At 40.0% G+C, this 20,526-nt stretch overlaps 1 protein-coding gene across 2 annotated transcripts; it reads left to right on the forward strand.

Annotated features, from left to right (window-relative positions):
* Positions 1-889: 889 nt before the first annotated feature.
* Positions 890-20,454, forward strand: stk26 (serine/threonine protein kinase 26). Of its 2 annotated transcripts, none has more exons than XM_069172206.1 (12): positions 890-1,232; positions 12,091-12,159; positions 12,266-12,427; positions 12,661-12,717; positions 13,299-13,407; positions 13,993-14,150; positions 16,662-16,847; positions 17,498-17,640; positions 17,758-17,854; positions 18,267-18,329; positions 18,577-18,713; positions 18,999-20,454. In XM_069172206.1, the coding sequence occupies exons 1-12, from the start codon at positions 1,212-1,214 to the stop codon at positions 19,012-19,014; spliced, it is 1,218 nt and encodes a 405-aa protein (XP_069028307.1). In that variant the 5' UTR covers positions 890-1,211; the 3' UTR covers positions 19,015-20,454. The 2 variants fall into 2 exon arrangements, with proteins under 2 accessions (XP_069028307.1, XP_069028308.1); XM_069172207.1 differs by having other exon boundaries at positions 18,577-18,704.
* The last annotated feature ends 72 nt before the right edge of the window (positions 20,455-20,526 follow it).

The raw sequence follows: 20,526 nt of genomic DNA on the forward strand, positions 1-20,526 counted from the left end.
AAAAGTTCAGTTTCCTAAAATGGTCAACATAAATGACATTTCTCATTTTGCAGAACGCGAGAACAACGTGATATTGAAAATAACAAATATAGCCTACCTAACTTAAATTTTTAAATTTTTGTTAAGAACACAATGCAACGTATTTTAATATTTATTCTGATCTTATTTCCAGCAAAAGTTTTGAAAAACCTTCAACTTCTTGGAAATTACTTTGGACAGATCAGCGTCACACCGGAGAAGCAGGAATTTAGTGTTTTTTGTAATTCACAAACAAGATTAAAGTTTTTTCCTGCAAATTTTCAACACAAATGAAACCTCCTGATTCATATTTTCAATTAATCCTGTAATAGTTTGGTTTATAAAATGTCAGAAAATAGCAACAAAAAACAAAAAAAATCCACAGAATATTTCTCCAGTAAAAAAATTATTTGCCAAATTCTCCCAAATCCACAAATATTAAATTTATTATCATAAATATATCTACCTGGCAGTAGGAAATGGGGAATTTTGTTGAAACACTTTCAACAATATTGTGTAAAAAAACAACAGATAGACAGATAGACAGATAGATAGATAGATAGATAGATAGATAGATAGATAGATAGATATAGATAATAGATAGATAGATAGATAGATAGATAATAGATAATAGATAGATAGATAGATAGATAGATAGATAGATAGATAGATAGATAGATAGATAGATAGATAGATAGATAATAGATAGATAGATAGATAGATAGATCGATTGATTGATTGATAGATAGACAGAACCACCACCACCACCACCACCAGGGGGCAGCAGACATGTTCAGGCTGACTCCCCCAGCCTCCGGAGCTCCTCCCCTGAAGTGGGAGGAGCCAGCTCGTTGTCTGCTCGCCACTGTTTCCTCGCTGCAGACTCCCTCACGTCTGTGTGTTTGTCGTTTGGTCATTTGCAAAAACAAACCGCCTGTTCTCTCGGATATTATTATTATTTTTTTTTAACTCTCCTCGAAGTTAAAATCTGTTTCTTTCTTTCCTTTTTTTTTGTTTGTTTTGTTTTTTCTTTCTTTTGTCGGAGGAGGGGAGGGGAGGGGGGGGAGAGAGAAGTTTTAGTTGAAGACGCTCGATAAAAGAAAGTCAAAGAAGTGACAAAAAACAACAACAACAACAACAACCAAGCGGACCAACCTGGAGGAGGAACAGGGCGTTCATACTCAGAAGTGACCATGGAGGTTCCCGGTATGCAGGTACGTCGGGAAGGTGGACGCTTCTGGCTGCTTCTGCGTTTCGCTGCGGGTTTTTTTTTTTTTTTTTTTTCTCGGCGTCGGTACGAAGCAAAACTGCTCATCAGCAGCGGAGGAGGCGTTGTGCAACCACAGGCCATTTCCTACCCGTTTAAAAGTCATTACCTGGTGTTAGTGTGACATAAATAAACCAAATAAACCAGGTAAAACGCTCCGGGACTCGGTATTCAAACGAGCCGTGTTCAGTGTCCATTCACATGTAAATTGCCTTTTTAACCACTGAAGGCTGGTTGTTGTTGTCCAACTCTAATTCATTCCTTCATGATATCCTCACGACATTAATGTAATAACTTCTGATGTGTCTTTAAACGTCCTGGTTTATTCACTTAATGGCCAGCGACGTAACGTTGCCCCCCCCCCCCCCCCCCTCAAAATGAAGTTTAATAAATGTTTATTCAAATTTATCAACATGCTATTTAGTGACGTCAAATTTAGTTTGCAGTGAATTAGAGGCGTTTTTATTTTGTTGGTATCTCTTACTGAGTCCCATTAAATGTCTTCAAATGTGTTTCTAATCTCCGAATTCAGTTTCAGTGACTTTATGGCGTTTTTGTGTCTTTAAGCTCCTGTTTTATTCACTTTAATGGATTTTAATCCCTCCAGAAGGAAGTTTACTTTGACTTTAAGGTGTTTTTCTTTAAGTGTGGAGCTTTCATACTTTCTGGGGTTCACATCCCTTAAAATGTGGCCACGACGTTTACACAGTGATTTATATTTGGCCTTCGGTGCTCCAAATTTAGCTTGCAGTGACTTTACTGTCTGTTTATGTCCCTAAAGTCCCATACAGTGTCCCTAAAGTCCCATACAGTGTCCCTAAAATAGGGTTTAACTACTCTAAATGGAGTTTACAGTGACTTCATAGTGTTTATGTTTCCTCTGATGACTTAAATTGTGACCCAGCTTCTCCAAATTCAGTTTATGTTTGACTTCTTGGTTTATACCTTTTAATATATCCCTATAATATACATATATTGACTTATTGTGTGAATCTAGTACTCCATACAGTGTTAATTTTGCTTTTTTGCTGCTTAAATATCTTAAAACTTGTGACTTGTATGTTGACGAAGCTGCTCCATACTCACTCTATGATAATGAATAGTGTCTCCTATGATATTCCTGTCTTTACACATGTGCCTGTGGTACCCCATGTTGTCATTACGGTGTCCTCTGGGTAGTCTTTATGTGAAGTTTCCACTGTGACTCACCGTGTCTTGACCTTATTTATAGCTCTGTATCTTTTATTTCCTTTATGATACGGGTTATGGATGCAGTTCCGGGTGTGTCGTGGCCTCGCCGCTGTTACTAACCTGTTTTATGTGCGTGTTGCTCAGCAGCATGTCTTAACGTCTCTCATCGGACCTCCTGTAAATTCCCTACAGGTCATCCTACCTCGATTTAACTCTGGATTTATGCGATAGTACGCAAACTGGGATTACACCTGCAGTTGATTATTGAACGTAAATCAGAGGAAACGCTGTGTTTCTGCCTGTTTTTTGTTGTTATTGTTTTTTTTTATAGGCGTGTAATGGGGGTTATAAAGGTGTAAAACCTCTTGTTTGGCCGGCTTTCAGGTGTGTACCTGTGTGACTGGCTCGTTCTCGGCCTGCTCCGCTGGTCCCAGGCGGGCGGTGCCGGAGGTGACGTCAGCGGTTGAATCAACACACACCTGACACCCGACAGCTGCAGCGCAGAGGCAGACAGAAATGTCTGCTGGGGCTGCCAGGAGGAGCCCAGTGTGTTGTTTAAGGCCGGGACGACTTGATTAATTGATTAGGTGACAGAAAATATGGAGCAGTTTTGACAGCTGCTCGACGGCTACTTTTTTTTTTTTTTAAAGCAAAAATATCAGTTACGTTTGCTCCTAGTCACATTTTTTTGATTACCTCATGAATATAGACTATAGAAGCAGCTTTATGACTTTGGCCTTTTGCAACTTAAAGTTGCTTTAATCAATATTTTTTTTTAACACAGGTGATGAGAATCAACACCTGAATGTGCAGTTTCTGCCTTTAAGCTCATTGTTTTGGTCTTAAACTAAGTTTTCAGCAAAAACACTTTGAAAGAAATCCCAGTAAATGTTAACCACACAGCACCAAACCTCAAATAAAGTTAGCAGCAGAGGAGCCGAACAGAAACGAGAAGAAGAGTAAATATTGTTCGTCGCCCTGTTGTCTGTAAAATGTGTCAGCAGGCAGCTGTTTGCTAACAAGTTAGCCGTATCAAATTAAAAGGTGACAATACCTGTATGTCCACATGTTGTTTGCAGCCGGACGTCTGTTTGCCGTCGTTTTAACATCGCTCAGATCGTACAGAACTGGAAATATTCAGCAGTCACCTCGTCTTTTTAATGTCTTTTCATTCCTTCTGTTTATTTTGTTTTTCTTTGGGCATAAAAGAGAAAAAAAGAGAAAGGAAAGAACATACAGAGACAGAAAAGGGTCCTACAGACCATCACATGTTCTTTGTACCTCTGAACCGTGTTTTTTTCTTCTGTTATCAGTGCACACTGTAATGAACTCTGTTCTGCAGAAAAAGCTTCTTCCAGCCTGAATGATATCAGGCAGCTGACGGGTGTTTGTGGCTTCTTGACTCATGACTTCACATCCCTTTGTTTTTGTTTTTTTGAAGAATCATTACATAATGCAGTACAATAAGCTGGATGTCATTTGAAAACTGTGCCATCATGACACAAGTTTCTCAGCTGACTCCATATTTATGATATTTTTGTTTTTGCAAGTCGGTTGCAAATAATAAGTCGATTGTTTGTCTGTAAGATTCGCTGCCTCGGAGCAACACGTCGTTGCGTCGGCTCTTTCAGGGTTTCCCAAAGCACATTACTGAAATACAGACTTTAGTATAGTAAAACATTTGGGCTCAACTATTAATTATTGCCATTATGGACTTATTTGCTGATTATTTTCTTGAGTAATGATTTTTTTTAACTGACAGGCAGCCCAAAAGTCTAAACGTCTTTTCAATACGGAAAACCCCCCAAAAATAAGCCAATATTCAAACTTTTGTAATCTTTTTACTTCATAAATGACCCAAATATCAAAAACGTTGCACGTGAACGCTCTCTTTAATTCTACTAATGGTCTCACTTCTACACATTGACCTTCGGAGATAAACACCTGCACGGCAACATCCCACAATGTAAAGAAACTATTCAACTCTATTAATAATAAATAGAGCTTCATTGGAGTCTGAGTCAGCTGATGTAATGTGGTGTGATTATATCTTTACGGTTCAAGTGATTGACGGGTTATAGGGAACACTTTTCACATAGGAAGACATTTTATTGACTCTTATCAAAGGATTGTTAGTTTGACTTTTGGTGAGTCGGGTTTCAGTGGAGATTTTTAATTTGTTGTGGTGTAACCTGATTGCACCACAGGCCTGTCAATCAAACAGACACGCCCCCAAAACACGGCTTGGATGGACCTCCAGAAAAATACAAAGAAGGAGCGACTTTAGCAACACCGAGATAACTTCTGGAAGAATTGTTTTGACTTCATGAGAGAAGTTAAATAGGAGTCGCTGGAGTTAGAGATTTTTGGAGCCGACCTCTAGTGGCCCTCGGTGGTATTGCAGCTTAACGCACTTCATTTTTCAGACCTGGAAGCTACGAACACTTTTATGTACAGTCTTATTTTTTCAACACTGGCAGGCGGAGACGAACAAAACACATTAATGATATCAGCTTTATTTAGAGCTTTACTTTATCTCAATATTTATTAAAAGCAGAAGTGTCGACCTGAAAGGGAGATCTTCAACACAGCACAGGAAAAGGAGCTGAAACTGCTTTATGCTGAGGTCTTTTATTTCCTCTGGACGCTGAATCCCTTCAGGATCTGGACTTGACGTTTTGACCCCTCTCGATAAAGAAAAACAGAACTTCCTGTTTAACTGCAGCAGAGCATCAGCTCCAAACTTTCCCGCGCTCTCGTGTCCAAAACTTCCTGAATTAATTTAAACTCGACTCTGAATGTACGAGCGCAGGTTGTTGTCAACGCGGCAGACGTAGCAGGGAAGCCAGGCGGAGGCGTGTCCGCGGAGATATCCCCGATCAAACAGCCGGGGAGTGTCCGCTTCTTCTTCTGCTTTTTGTAATTCCTCCGCTGCACCTTTTCAGCGTCGTTCACGGGCTCCAGACTGGAACCTGAAAGGCACTCGTGTGTCACGGGGTGAGAAGCTGCCTGAAAGGATTGATGATGGCGGCTGAGTCACTTTTTCTGCAGTCTGATTCACAGCAGAACATTTTTTTATGCTTCTCTGTTGAAGCTTTTCGGTTTGTTTACATTCACGTTTTCCGACATCAGAACGTGTAAACAGGAACAACGTGACGAGTTTCAGAAAAGTCTGAATTTGAGATCAGGCAGATTTATGAGTCATCGCAATCGTCAGCATCGTGATGAAAACAGATGTTTTGATTGGATCGTAATAAGTTGTGGAAAGTTTCTCATGTGAGATGACTCCACATCGACGACATGTTTTCTGAGCCGACTTTGAATCGAAACAGGAAACGTTAAAGAGTCGGTGAGACTTTCACATGATGCGGATCCCCAGAGGTCATTACTGAGAATGCTGTGTTTGTACTTCCTCCTCTGAGCAGCTGTGACCTTTGACCTCTTACTGACAAAAACACACACACATAGAGCCTTTTTTTCTTGTTGGGATATTTGGACACTACTTGTTAGTAAAAACATGGACCTCTCACGCTCGGTTACTCGCTCGGTTACAGAGTTTCCACCGACCGGTCCAAGTCTTCCCGGCAGCTTAATGTTTTGCGTGTTCGACGGACCCGACGAGAGTTCACTGACCTTTTTAAAACCCAACTATGGCTCTCTCTCTCTCTCTCTCTCTCTCTCTCTCTCTCTCTCTCTCTCTCTCTCTCTCTCTCTCTCTCTCTCTTTTTTCCTCTTTCTTTCTGTGTTGCTTTCACCTGAATCTGCTTCTTATCAGTATCAAACCTCCATCAGTAAAAAAAGAAAAAGAAAAGGAAAACCCACTGCTCCTGTTTAAGAGTCAAGATGCAGAACATAAAGATACTGAAGTCGGGCTTTGTTGGTTCGGCAGAGAAAAATCTTCAAGATGATCTTTTTGAAATTGTTTGAAAAGTGACCTGGAGGTGAAGGTGGACCTCCTGTTCTGTTAAAACGGAGACATTTCCACAAATCAGGATGCTGATGAACAAACTTATTTGTGTAATGACCTGAATTCTCAGTCGTGTTGTTCAGAACCTCCCGGACAACTTTTCACACCTTTTGCAGCTAAATTTTGTTGCATCCAAAAAATGTCACTCACCTGTTGGAGAAGCAATGATCTCTGTTTTTGTTTGCCAGCTCCCATACACATTGTTTTTTTTTTTTTCTCAGAATAGATTGCTTCTCAGCAAAATGTGTCTGCGCAAAATTCAGAAAGTCTACTTTGCTTGAAGGACTGCGTCATTTTCTTTTCTTTTTAAATGTGGATCATGATGTACTTGAACAAATACATTCACAGTTTGACAGATTTCTAGTCTGCAGTCTGAAGCGCTCGTTGTTTTATATTATTTATTCTCAAATCTGGAGATCTTTTATTTGTTCTCGCTTCAGAAAGTATGAAAACAACTTCAGTTTTCACACTTTCCTTTGTTGTAGATTCTAAATTGATTCAATTGTCAGTTTCCTTGATGAGTTTTAAGCAGAAACGCGTTTGTGAAAAATGGAAGATTATAAAGATGTGAGTGCCGGCGTTTTGTCCATTTTGAGGAACAAATGCCAAACATTTGCTGGTTCCTGCTTCTGAAATATTAGTTACAGATTTGTTTTTCCTCCTTGTTGATAAGCTCATACAGTAGATTGAATAACTCCGGGTTTAGGACTGCTAGTCGTGCAGTTTGAAGCTCTACGAATGTTTTCTTGACGACTTCAGCAGATAAATTGTTGGGCAACACGTTGTTCAGGTTGATGGATGTTCAGTGCTCGTTGAAGCCGGGAGACCGACAGGAACGTCATTATCAGAACGAACAACACGATCTGAACAAAACAGTTTGATGTTAACTGTTTACACGCAGCATCTTTTTATATCTGGGTTTGTTTGCATTCGTGTAATTCTTTCTTGCGGGCTCGGCGCTGATAAGCTCAAATACAAATTCCCAGACTGCCAGTATAACCTGAGCTGCAGTCACACATGAACTGAAATCTTTTCTGGACTCTGAACGATAGCAGTTTTTACAGTTTCTGTAACTTGGCTTTTACAGGAATAGAGAATTGATGTACTGAGTAAAAAGCTGCTCAGTAATGATTTGAGAAATGGTTGAATATTTAACTTCCCTCTCTCTTGCAGCTGTTGTTCTTTCACCACACTGAGACAGAAATGTCCAAACATGGCCACTCAGCTTCACACTTCACACCTCGTTGAAAGTGAACTTTATTTTCTATTTGTGGTATTTTATAGTGTAAAACCCAAAACTTGGACCTTTTTCAGTCAGTTGATTCTAATGGAAACCTGCACCTCGATATCTTCACAGCAAAAGTGTAGAAACACTCCACTGTTGTTCATAAATTACGTCTTGATGCGTTTGGTTCAGAAAGTCCCTGTTTGATGGAAATCATTGCCGTAGTTGAGGATGAATTTACAGCAACTGTTGGTTCGGTTTTCAGTTCAGCAGCAGAAACAAACAGAAAAACCACCAAGTAACATTAAAACAGAACATTTAGAAAAACAAACCAACATTAGGCTGATGTATTAAGAAGGTCAGAGTGTCAAACTTCTACATTTGTATTATCAAATGACTGAGCATTGAGTATCAAAGGTTATCTAATGTTAATGGGTAGCATTTCTTTTTAATAATCAACAGGCTTGAAGTTAAAATGTAAACTGGGACCACATTCTAATTTCATATATGACAAATAAATGCTGGTAGGATGGAATAAAGAGATACTGTTTGTTGGTCGGGTCCTCTGGGGAAACCTCGTCTCCGGTTATCATATTATTACATCATAACCGATATCTGAACAGCTGTTTCAGCTCTTCCTTATTTGCCCGAGGTGAATTATAAAAAAGGCGATAATGTTTTCTCTGGCTGACACACATACGAAAGAAATTGCCCGTGACGTGACGTTAGTCAAATGCTTTGTAACTAAGTGCGTAGCTTAATTTATGCTTTTACGAGCTATTTATTTTGTTTCAGTTTGATATTTTAACAGTTTTATGGTTGAATTTGTTTTGTTTTAGTGCCACAACGAACAATCTGTCATTTCCAATTATCTGGTGTTCTTTTTTTTTTTTCTCACTTTTTTAAATGTAAAAAAAATAGAGAAAACAGTACAGTTACGTATTCCCACTACACAACATGGCCTCTTTACTGGAGCACAAACAATCACTCTGCAGCTAGTTTAATAACCGAGTCATTGTTTTGTGTCCTCTGGATCCCGTGTCTCCAAGAGAGGATTCATATGTTTGATATTCCTGTAAATGAAACAGAACTGAGATAGTGAAAAAGAGATTCTAGTGTCCAAAAGCCATTTATATTCACTTTACAATGATATAAAACAGCCAATATTCAACCCTGGAAAACAGATAATATTTGTATTGTTTTGCTTGATAAATGATTAATTGTTGAAGCATTATTTCTGATAAACGAGGACAGTGGATGTCTAAAAGCAGGTCGAGGTCATTTCCACCCACAAAGGTGCTTTAAATAACTCTACCTCTGCTCCGGTTGAAGTTGGGTGCAGCCGTGCTGGAAACGACACTAAAACACGCTTATGGCAACGATAACGAAGTACAGCATGTCGTCCTGTAATCAACGCTTATAAAACGGCTTATCAGGAGACGAAGGGTGACGTAACCCGAAGGGACGCTCGGTCCTGAGAGCATCACCTGAAACAGAGAGCCGATGGAGTTTAACTTTGAATGTTTGTTTTAGTTTGAATTGACTCATCAGTTTATCATATTCTCATAATTCCTGTTTATTTCATCCTTCGTGTTTTCTTTCGATTCGACGAGTTACAATCATTTAAACTGATTCTTGTAAAAAAAAACCAAAACAAAAATCTCAGTTTTTGAGAAGATATTTTGTGGGATTCATGGTTTCCCTGAATCTCTCCAGCAGAGGCTGAGAGTGCAACGCCAGCACGACCTCGAGAGATCCAGTAGTCGCTTCAACAGGAAACACACCAGGTTGAAATAAACCGGCATTGTCCTTCATCTTCATCAGCCCACCGGTGAAGTCGAGGATAAATCTTGAAATGTTTTTTCTTTAGTTACACATAAGTCGTGGTTATTTGAATATATCGTGTGCAGTTTCATAGGCGAGCTTCTTATATTGTCGTATTGTGCATCTCTGTAGTCGCCGTCTGCACCAAAGCTAAAAGTATCATTCGACGGTAACCGCTGTATTTGCTAACAGGGTGTGGCAACTTTGTGGGTAATCTCTCTCTCTCTCTCTCTGTGTGTGTGTGTGTGTGTGTGTGTGTGTGTGTGTGTGTGTTCTTTTTTTAGTTCAGAGGAAAGTCTACCAGCATCATACACTTCTGCAGAAGTGTTTATTAAATGTTCTTTGAAGCAATTTAGAGAGTCTGAGGACAAAATGTGTGTGTGTGTGTTTCATACTGTGTGTGTGTTTGTGTGTGTGTTTCATACTGTGTGTGTGTGTGTGTGTGTGTGTGTGTGTGTGTGTGTGTGTATGTGTGTTGCATAACAAGTGCTTTTTTTAGGCCATGATGGCAGCACTTAAAACACTGAAACACTGGATTGAAAACAATGAGCAGAAACTTCCATGAGGTTTATAAAGTGGTTTCATTAGAGATGAAATAAATACATCAGGATTTGACTTGAGAACGCGTCACTACGCCCCTTTAAATGGCAACAAACGAGCATTTAGACAAACTTTGAGTTTCAAATTTTGTTTGAAATATTCTTGGTAAGAACTATCACCTGCACCCACAATCAATTTGAGTCGAGCATCGTTTGCAGGAAGTTAGTCATGCTGTCAATAAGTTCCAAAATGGAGGATTTGTGAGTGACGAGACGTCTAAGAGCTGTCCAAGTTCAACCAGCAAGGATCTGATGGCGGAAAGTTTGTAGAAAGAAAACCAGAAGAAGAATTATCACCTGACTGCATTGAGACTAGTTTTGTTCTCACAGTTGAAGGTGAACTTGTGTTTGCTGATGCAATCATGAAGTTTAGATGCCAACTTAAAGAAATGAGGCATGAAAGGACGATTATTCGGAGCGCGCCAGCTGCCAGGAGGAAGTCAAAGTTTGACCCAATTCCCAACGAGCGCCCGTCGGCGCTGTGAAAACGGTGCCGGCTGAAACGAGGAGGAAAGTTTCCCCACAGCTGCTGCAGAGCTGCTTGGTTCGCTGCCCGGACGTGTCCAGCTCTTCTGCACGCTGAACCATTGAGACTCCGATCTATAGTGAAGCCGCTGTTGGGTGTCCAAACACTCTTTACAGAATATTCTGCTCTGCGAGGTTGTTTGTGGGTTTGATTTCTGTGTAATCTGCTGTGAATATTCATGATTTTTTTTTTGTGTATATATATATATATTCGGGTGACTCTGGTTTGACCACGATACCAAAACTTCCACTTTTCGGGAGTTGGGTCTCCTCAGAGGAAGAAGCCCGTTCTGTCATCCTGCAGACCTTTTTTGTTTTCCCGGTTTGAACTTTAAGACCAAGCGTAGCATACAAATTCTCAATTTGTCATCGACAAGATGTCCCCGTGATGTTTATTTTGAAGCCGCAGCTTTGATACGCCGGCTTAATTTGAACATGAAACGGTATTTTGTTCATCTAAAGGCAGAAACTGTAAAACATCTGTGTGAAATTCACATTTATGAACTCTTCAAAGTGACGTACGTTCTCGTTAAAGTTCTTTCTTTAACGGACACAGCAGTCGTGTTTGGGAAACAAATGTAATCCCACAGAGATAAGTGTGTGTGTGTGTGTGTGTGTGTGTGTGTGTGTGTGTGTGTGTGTGTGTGTGTGTGGTCAGGCAGCTGTGTGTTCAGTTCCTGTTATCTTTAACTGTCATGCTTGTTTCCTTCTGCGTTTTATGTCTCTGTGATAGTTTTGAGGCTCTGTGGTGACAACATGGACGTCGTGTTGCGAAGCGTTTTGTGTGAAGAAATAACTTTCTGGAAATGTGATGAAAACTTTTATAGGTTTTCTTCCATCGGGTTTGATTTCTCTTATTTTGCTCGCTGCAGGGTGGATTCCTGAAATCTATAAAACTAGAGAAAAGGATTGGTGAAGAAACAATATTTTTTATAATAAAGTTGTCACTTAGTGGTTATATGGAAAAAAAAAATCCCTCATAATCAGACGGACTGAAAATGTTTCATGTATGTTGTGTAGCTGGATGGATAGAAATATATATTTATATGCGTTTTAAACTTCTTGTGTTGCATGTAGCTAGCATGAAATAAAAGCAAAATTTTCGTCCCAACGTTGCATTTCGATCTCAACCTTTAATATCAAACGTTGAAAAAACATGAAATCGTTTGTCTTTTTCTTTGTCTTTTTGTGTTTGGTATTGCTATTATTGTTTGTTATGTTTGTAATTGTTTAATTTTGAGGAAAATGAGATCAAATAAAAAAAAAAAGGAAGATCCATTCATTCATTCATGAGAAGATTCCCAACGTCACGTCATCATAAATACACACTATCTCACAGTGGTAATAAAGATATCATCCAGTGGTTATATATGGATTCATCTCTCAGTTGCAGTTTTATGTTCAGTTTTGTGTGATTTATAAGGATGTGAATATAAAGAACTATTAACACCGGTTTTCCTCTTCGTCCTCTCAGAGTTCTCAGATCGATCCGGAGGAGCTGTTCACCAAACTCGATCGCATCGGAAAAGGATCTTTTGGAGAGGTGGTTTCATTTTTCCACATTTTTGTTTATTCCATTCTCTCTTCATCATTCTTGGTCTCATGTTTCTGTCTCGAGCTTATCTCATTTTTTTTTTTTCCTCCTGCAGGTGTTCAAAGGAATCGACAACCGCAGTCAGAGCGTTGTAGCCATCAAGACGATTGATCTGGAGGAGGCCGAGGATGAGATCGAGGACATCCAGCAGGAGATCACGGTGCTCAGTCAGTGCGACAGCCCGTACATCACCAAGTACTTCGGCTCCTACCTGAAGGTAAGACAGACGCCGAGCCGGCCACAGTTAAGAAAATCTGCAGGAAGAGGTGACGGGAAGCAGCGGGGCTGATGGGAAAAAAAAAAAAAAAAAAAAGGAAAATGGGATTTCTAACCGAGATGGAGGTTATTGATCGTTTCCATCTTTTTCTCATTTGTTCTATGAAATTACATTTATTTGTATTTTCTGTCACTTTAGAAAACAAGTTTCGAAACAAATTCTTCCTCTTCCAGGGCAGTAAGCTGTGGATCATCATGGAGTATCTCGGTGGGGGTTCAGCGCTCGACTTGGTGAGTAAGATAACGGCTGCCGACAGCGAGGACTTACTCGCGTATTGAAAGAGTTATCACCTAATGTTGGTTCTCACAGGGTTAAGATGGATTCATCTCCTTTTTTTCTGAAGTTTTATTTAAATTAATTTGCTCAATTTGACGGATTTTCACTCGTGATAATGCACATTTGTGTCCAAATAAAAGCACCAAAAAAAAAAATTGTTTTTTATCAAAACATCGAGACCATGTTGAATTCTGGGAGGAAATTTGTGGCACATGAAGCTTTAGTTGCTTGTAGGAGAAATAATAAAGAAGTTAGAAAAATGATTGAAACATGTAAATTAATGTTTATATAAAAACGTCTCAGTGACTGATGCTTCGTAATTGTCTCGTGTTGAGTCTTGTCTTGAATGAAACTGAACAGGGTGTGTTTGAACGCCTACGCACGCACAGCCTCCGGTGTGTCGATCCCTCATGTGTCATCACTTGGTGTTTGTGTTTGTGTTTGTGTTTGTGTGTGCGTGTGTGTGTGTGCGTATGCGTGTGTGCGTGTGTGTGTGTGCGTATGCGTGTGTGTGTGTGTGTGTGTGTGTGTGCAGCTGCGGGCGGGTCCGTTCGATGAGTCTCAGATTGCCACGATGTTGAAGGAGATCCTGAAGGGGCTCGACTACCTTCACTCAGAGAAGAAGATCCACAGAGACATCAAAGGTGCGGTTGGGATTAAAAACCAGCGCTCAGATTGTTGAACCTTGGACCTCTTGTGTTATTCAAAAGAGACCTTTAATGATTAAGCTTTGCAAACTCAGAAAATAAAGCACTTTTTAAATACAACATCAGTCACAATCAATGCAGCAGAAACCAAAACAATGGGGCTTTTAATATTAGGGTTGGATTAAGGTGTAAAAAAAATACTACAATTCCTATAATGCACCTTAGTAATATTTTAAGTTTTTATGTTAGTTCGTTTGCGAAGTCTTTTTTTTTTTATATAATTATTATTTATGAAGTCAATTCGATTCTGCAAGTACACAAATAAGATGAATAAAAAAATAATAATGTTCCAGCTTCTCCCTTTGAAAATCTGGCCATTAAGCTAATTGGATTTTGTTTGAGACATTTGACTCTGAATTGACACCAGTTCAATGGAGGTGAACAGAATTTAGTTTTTGTTTTTTCTGCAAGCAAACTTAATTTTTTTTAACTGTCATTTAGTTCTCAAAAAAAAAAAAAATCCTTCACATAGTAGCTTTGAGGTGTTTAGTTTTCATTAGTAGTAATGTCAATTGTCCGCAGCCGCCAACGTCCTGCTGTCGGAGCACGGTCAGGTGAAGCTGGCTGACTTCGGAGTCGCCGGTCAGCTGACGGACACGCAGATCAAGAGGGAAACCTTCGTGGGAACGCCCTTCTGGATGGCACCCGAGGTCATCCAGCAGTCCGCCTACGACTCCAAGGTCAGAACCCCGTTTATAGTTTACCACAAACTTTCACTTTTAGAGGCCACGTTACTCTGTTGAAGTCTAATTCAGTCAGTAACAAATAAAAGGTAAAAATGAACAACTCTTTATCTATGACATACTCGGGGAGATCAACAACAGGACACAGTGAGAGCAGAAGAAGAACTAATCATAGCTTATTATGTTTGTACTACCTCTTACTTTAGCTCATGATTTGATGAGAAACTTCCTTCGAGCTGCTCTGTTGTATTTTCAGATCTGATCATTCAAACCCCATCAGGTCTGTAAATACAGTCCACGGCTGAGGGAGTCCTCTGCCCCACACGGGGCACCGGGTTTGCGTATCGCCACGGCAACATGATCCACGTGGATTTGTTGTTATGTTTGGCTTTCAGTTTATTTGCATTATTTCCAAAGTCTTGGCATTTATTTGCATCCGATAATAGAAACGCCCCTCGGTGCCCTGTAGTTTGGCGTTGTGGGCTTTCATTTGAGGTTCCCTGCACCTGATAATGGGTCCAGTTGTTCCCAGTTTACAGGGATTCCCTCGTCATCCTCTCTGTTTGTGTGCGTTTGACAGCTGTCTGAAACTGAGACGTCAGTTTTGTGCCAGTATTGACCTCACCTGCTCATACAAAAGTCAAAAGGATGCTTCTGATGCACAATAATAACCGAGTAAACAAATGTCTGGTGACGTCTGCTGAAATAAGGCAAACCCATCAGGGTGTGTTCTTTGTCTCCTGAAGTGCTTTGATTCATGTGTGTTATTAAGTCTTCCTCTGAAACAGCCTGTTTGTCTGTTTTTTTTTTTTTATTTTTTTTTTTATTTTTTTTTTTTTTTATTTTATGACGTCAGAAACGTCAAAAAAAAAAAAAAAAAAGAAGCCAAAATTCTTTGGAAACATGTAAAAAATAAAATATCTGAAGAAATTGTGCAAATTCGAGCTGCACTCATCGTACATGATCTCTGGTTTAGTTTTCAACTCAAGCTACAAGTACGGAGGGGAGGAGGGATGGGGGGGGGGGTGAAATGAAAGGCAGCTTGTTGGAGGTGCAACTTGTTCAGGCTTTTGTTTTTGTTTTTAATCTGCTATATAAAGGGAAGAAAGACAAAGTTTGACTTGTTGAAACACCAAAGACAGTTTGCTGATGCCACGAACGGTTACGTAAACGACAGACGTAACCTGAGCAGTCAGAACAAGCGTACCAAGAAAAGACAGCCTTTGTACCTGAGTGACGGCGTGTGTGACGGTTCATTTTAAAGTTCGCTGGAAGAGAGAGAGACGTGTGTACTCACGTTTTATAGGATGAAAGGCAAAACATATTTAGTGTCGGCCCTTCAGTTGTTATGTTTTGGTTGTGTAAAGTTGTGACGCTTCGTGTGTTGCAACGATCAATCGATCGGCAGTAAAAATAATCAGCTACTCTTTTGATAATCGATTAGTTGAACGAGTGAATATTTTCTGCTTCTTTTAGTCCTTCGTGATAATAAATGGAATATCATTTGAAATTGTTGACTGTTGTTCAGGACAAAAACAAGACATTTTATTAAGAAAAACATTCATAAAAGGTAATTGTCAGTTTCAGCTTTAGTTTCCACCACAGTAGTGTGTGTGTGTGTGTGTGTGTGTGTGTGTGTGTTCGTTCCAACCACATGCTGCCATATGGTCAGTGTGCATCAGTAATGGAGCCGGCAGAGTTAACAGTCAAACAGCGACCGAGCATCCTGTGGTAATGTGACGCTGAATGGCTCTGCTACAAGTGTGTGTGTGTGTGTTGTTGCCCAGGTTAACATATGGTTAGTGGGTTTCACAGCGGTAGCGCAAACAGAAAGTTGAGCCTCACAACTTTTCATCCAAACCAAATCACCTGACCGAGTGTGTGTTTGCCTTCATGTTCAAATAGCTGATTATTTCCAAGATTATTTCCCGACCAAGCGAATTTACAGGAAACTAATCATAATGAATTATTAATTCTTTAAATCATTTACCAAGCAAAGATGCCAAAACACTCTTTGGTTCTGGAGCTTTTCTTTATTTGATCTTTTGACTGTAAAGTCGACGTTTTGTGAGATTTACACACTGGAGGTCTTAGCGATGCGAATTTGTGACAATTGTTCAAAAACAAAACAAAAAAGTTCAAATAGATTTGCGATAGCTCATTCTTCAAAATTAAAATGTTGTTTTTGGCCAAGCAATAGTCCCGTTATGTGTAAAAGTACTCATGACAAAAAGTAACAGCTGGAAAAAATTTATTGACGTTTGAAAAAACGCACCCGGTGTGTAAAAACATTTAGTCAGCAAAAGAAAAAAGACTTCTGAAGTTGTGTCCTCGACATTTTTACATAAAATGATTAGTGTGACTGTGGATATTTGCACTGTTACAGCAGCATGTAGAGAAAAAACTAGACATAGTAAAAAGATATATAGAAAATATATGTTTTAACGGATGTAAGAAGTTGCCAGAAGTCTTCACGCCGGTGTGTATTTATTGTTGGACTCCCTCCAGGCGGACATTTGGTCGCTGGGCATCACGGCCATCGAGCTCGCCAAGGGGGAACCTCCCAACTCCGACATGCATCCGATGCGAGTGCTCTTCCACATCCCCAAATCTCCTCCTCCAACGCTGACCGGAGATTTCTCCAAGAGCTTCAAAGAGTTCACCGAGGCCTGCCTCAACAAGGACCCCACCTTCGTAAGACCCCCCCCCCCCACCCGACCGACACGGTCCACATTCACCATAATGTCTGCTTGGTGTTTTAGCTGCTGGTCAGGAGTCCGGTGTCCTTTTTATTTCTATTGAGGAGACAAAAGTGAAACATTTACTAAAGGACTGCACTCAAGTACAACTTTAAGGTGCTTTAGATGAAGCAGATTTTCTATTTTATGCAACATTATATTTCTAGGATTTTTTTTTTTCTCTCTCTCATAAATACAAGAAAATACAGATTTTGGGCATATTGACAGATATCTTGAGTCACATTTCTTGACTTTTTCATTTGTTTCATAATTTCACGAGTTTTTCTATGGCTTTCATTTTAAAGCAGCTTCCTTGTCCTGTGTATGATCGTAGTTGCATCTTGACGCCCCCTGGTGGACTCACAGCGCTGCTGTTTTCACTGGTCTTCTGTTTTTCTTCCTCCAACCCACAAAAACCATACAAGGAGCTCCAAGTGAAATATCTGAAACAAGACAAATCATTTCGTTTTGCTTTTTAATCTAAAAATCGCCAGTCGAAGTCTCGCTTTCTCTTTTTTTCTGCTCATTTTCTGTTGCTGAGACCAGATGAAACTCTCAGTTGACCTCTGACAGTGAACTCTGTGCCTCCGCTCTCTCGTCCTGCAGCGTCCCACAGCCAAGGAGCTGCTCAAACACAAGTTCATCATCAAACACTGCAAGAAGACGTCCTACCTCAGCGAGCTGATCGACAGGTTCAGGAGGTGGAAGGAGGAGGGGCACAGCGGCAGCAGCTCCGATGACTCCGACAGGTGAGTTCACTGCAGCAGAAACTTTTAGTTTCAGACGTGAATGTAGGTATTTGTGTATTACGTGCTAACGTGTGTGTGTGTGTGTGTGTGTTTGTGTGTGTGTGTTTGTATGTGAAGTGAGTCCAGTAACAAAGAGAACAATGACCCTCCTGACTGGAATTTCACAACCGTCCGGAAGAAGAAGCCCGAGGGCAGGAAGGTCCTCAATGGGACGGTCAGTAGCTTTCATATTATTATTATTATTATTATTATTATTATTATTATTATTTCAGGATCCCCGTTTTATCTCATCTAAAGTGTCTGATTTCAGTCACAAATTCCTGCAAATGTTTCACAATAAAAGCGCTTGTGTCTTCTGAAATGCAAGCGGGCTTTTAATTTGAAACAGTACAGGAAATGGTCAGGGCAAATGGTAGCGGATCAAAACAACCTCAATGTTTTTTTATCCTAAATAACTTAAAAAATGAATTTGAACCGGATCAAGAAAACTGAGCATTTTATTTCCTGTATGCTCTGGCAGCACGGCACCTACGCTGATTTCAATTAAACTGCACTTCCATAAACTCCCACCTGTTGTTTTTCCCCTCTTCTCATCCTCCTCATCCTCCTCATCTTCATCTGTGCAGGCTCAGGATCAGCTGAGTAAATCTGCCAGTCTGACCACAGTCATCTCTCCCGTCTTCACTGAGGTTTGTACACTCAGCAGCCTGTTTACCACCTCACCACATTAAGGAAGCAAACTTGGCATAAAAGGAAGTACCAAAATACAAAAATCACACTGAGTCTTATCGGACAAAGTTAGTTCGCGTCAAGTCCTGAACAGAGTGGACAGAGTTGAGTCTTTTGTTTCGTACTCACCGTACAGACGTGAGAGTTGTGTCTCTTGTCATCCAACTCCCCCCCACCGTTCATGTTTGTCGTTGTCTTCTTCTGTAGTTGAAGCAGCAGCACAAGGAGCACTCCGAGCAGCGATTGGCCATCGAGGAGCTGGAACGCAACATTCGATTGGCTGAAGAAGTGTGTCCGGGCATCACGGACAGGATGGTCACACACATCATTGCCAGGTACGAGAAGTAGGTTTCTCTCAATATGTCACTTCTTTCTTACTTTTTGTTGTTCGTTTGTTTGCTTCTTTAACTTTTAAATTCTTTTATTATATATATATATATATATATATATATATTTTTTTTTTTTTTTTTTTTTAAATTCTGTCAAAATTTTATGAAAATCTTCCTGTCTTTTTCTTTAACTTTTTGTTTCATTTCCTGGTTTAGTTTTATTCAGAACAAGACGTCTGTGTCGTCCTCCTGCAGATCATTTGTTTGACAGATGTCCTGATTTCTGTCGCTCCTTCGCAGATTCACGACAAACTGACGGACGGACAGACGGATGGACCGAAGGAAGTGGAGAGAGACTGTGTCTCCGTACGGTGACGCTGCTGTATGATGAAAACGGAGGAGACTTGCTGTGCAATGTCTCCTCGCTGTACACACACATCTCAATACACACACACACACACACACACACACACACACACACACACACACTACTAATGTAATATATACACTATATATTCACTTCTGCTGGTTGAAGACCTTCTTTCTCCCTCAACTCATTCAGTTTAATTTTCAATGAACTGTTCAGAATTTTTGAAAATACAGTCTGAGTTGGATTTGTGGTCCCCCCCCCCTTTATTTTCTGTTAATGACTTTCTGAGTTTAAGTTTTGAATATGTTTAAAATAAAGCACACCGTTTTGTCAGACTTTATTCAGACTTAAGTTTGCGAGTACTTGCGTTATGTTTGCTAATCTTCATAGATTACCATCATGTGCCTTAAATGTTTTTTCTGTCAGTCATTTTCTAAAAGAACACGTCGCTCTTTTTCATAGAGATTTTTGTCCGAGCCGTACACGGAGAAATATGCAGAAGAGGGTTCTCGTCCATCAGCAGCGGTGTGATTCGTGTCATGACTTGCCTTCAGTCGGTAGACGTCTATATGTTTGTTCGGTAGCACTTGAGACGGATTATATGCCAATATTACACATGTTTTGTTGTCTTCAGTAATGCTTTTTGATTACAGTTTCCTGACGGCTGGATTCAGTCAAGGTCCGGTCTGAAAGTGCAACAGTTACTTCTAAAAAGGTTTCATCATTTTAAGTCTGCGTTTATAGCGGTGGAGATTCCTAACCTGTTAAAAACAAAGGAGTTTTCATCATCCAGACCCATTTTTGGACCCATTATCAGGAGCTACCAGACACTAGCAGGGCTAGGCACTAGAAGCTTGCTAACCAGCAGTTACCAAACATTTGAGTTGGCCAGCTGGGACAGGTTGTTCATAAATAAGATGAGTGTGGCTTCTTTTCAGTGTACAACCAGTAGCGTTGCACAACCAGTGGAAATTGGAGAAATCTTGATGTTGCTTTGGGTCTTTCAGAACGGTTTTGATTATGTTAAGATTTCAGTGATGGGAGAACACAAATTAATCAAGTTTGGGAAAACTTAGTTTAAAACTACCAAATAGTGTTGATTCTAAAAATAAAACCTGACGTGGTTTTTAAAACCCAACATTGGAAAGTTGCACAGCCTCTTTTCAAGAGCATGCAGGGAGCTGTAATCAAAGGCATTACTGACCGTTTGTACCAAAGACACTATAAAACTTGGTCACTGTATATTTTTGTCTTTTTATATATCATAAGGGATACGACAGCGCTTGTTGAGGGGGGAAATGAAAGATGTAAGATTTTACAGTAACTTTGCTTTTTTTGTAGCGGGACTTAGAGTTTTATGAATAAATATTTAAGTTTGATTGAGAAGCTTGTGGTGTTTAACCTGTTTATTTGACAAACTTGTACTGTTTGCAGTTGTTTTCATGCAAAAGATATTTT

The sequence above is a fragment of the Embiotoca jacksoni genome, unplaced genomic scaffold (genome assembly GCF_022577435.1).
Source record: "Embiotoca jacksoni isolate LCO1_2020_lvr unplaced genomic scaffold, fEmbJac1.0.p SCAF_51, whole genome shotgun sequence".
In the NCBI taxonomy this organism is placed as follows: Eukaryota; Metazoa; Chordata; class Actinopteri; family Embiotocidae; genus Embiotoca; species Embiotoca jacksoni.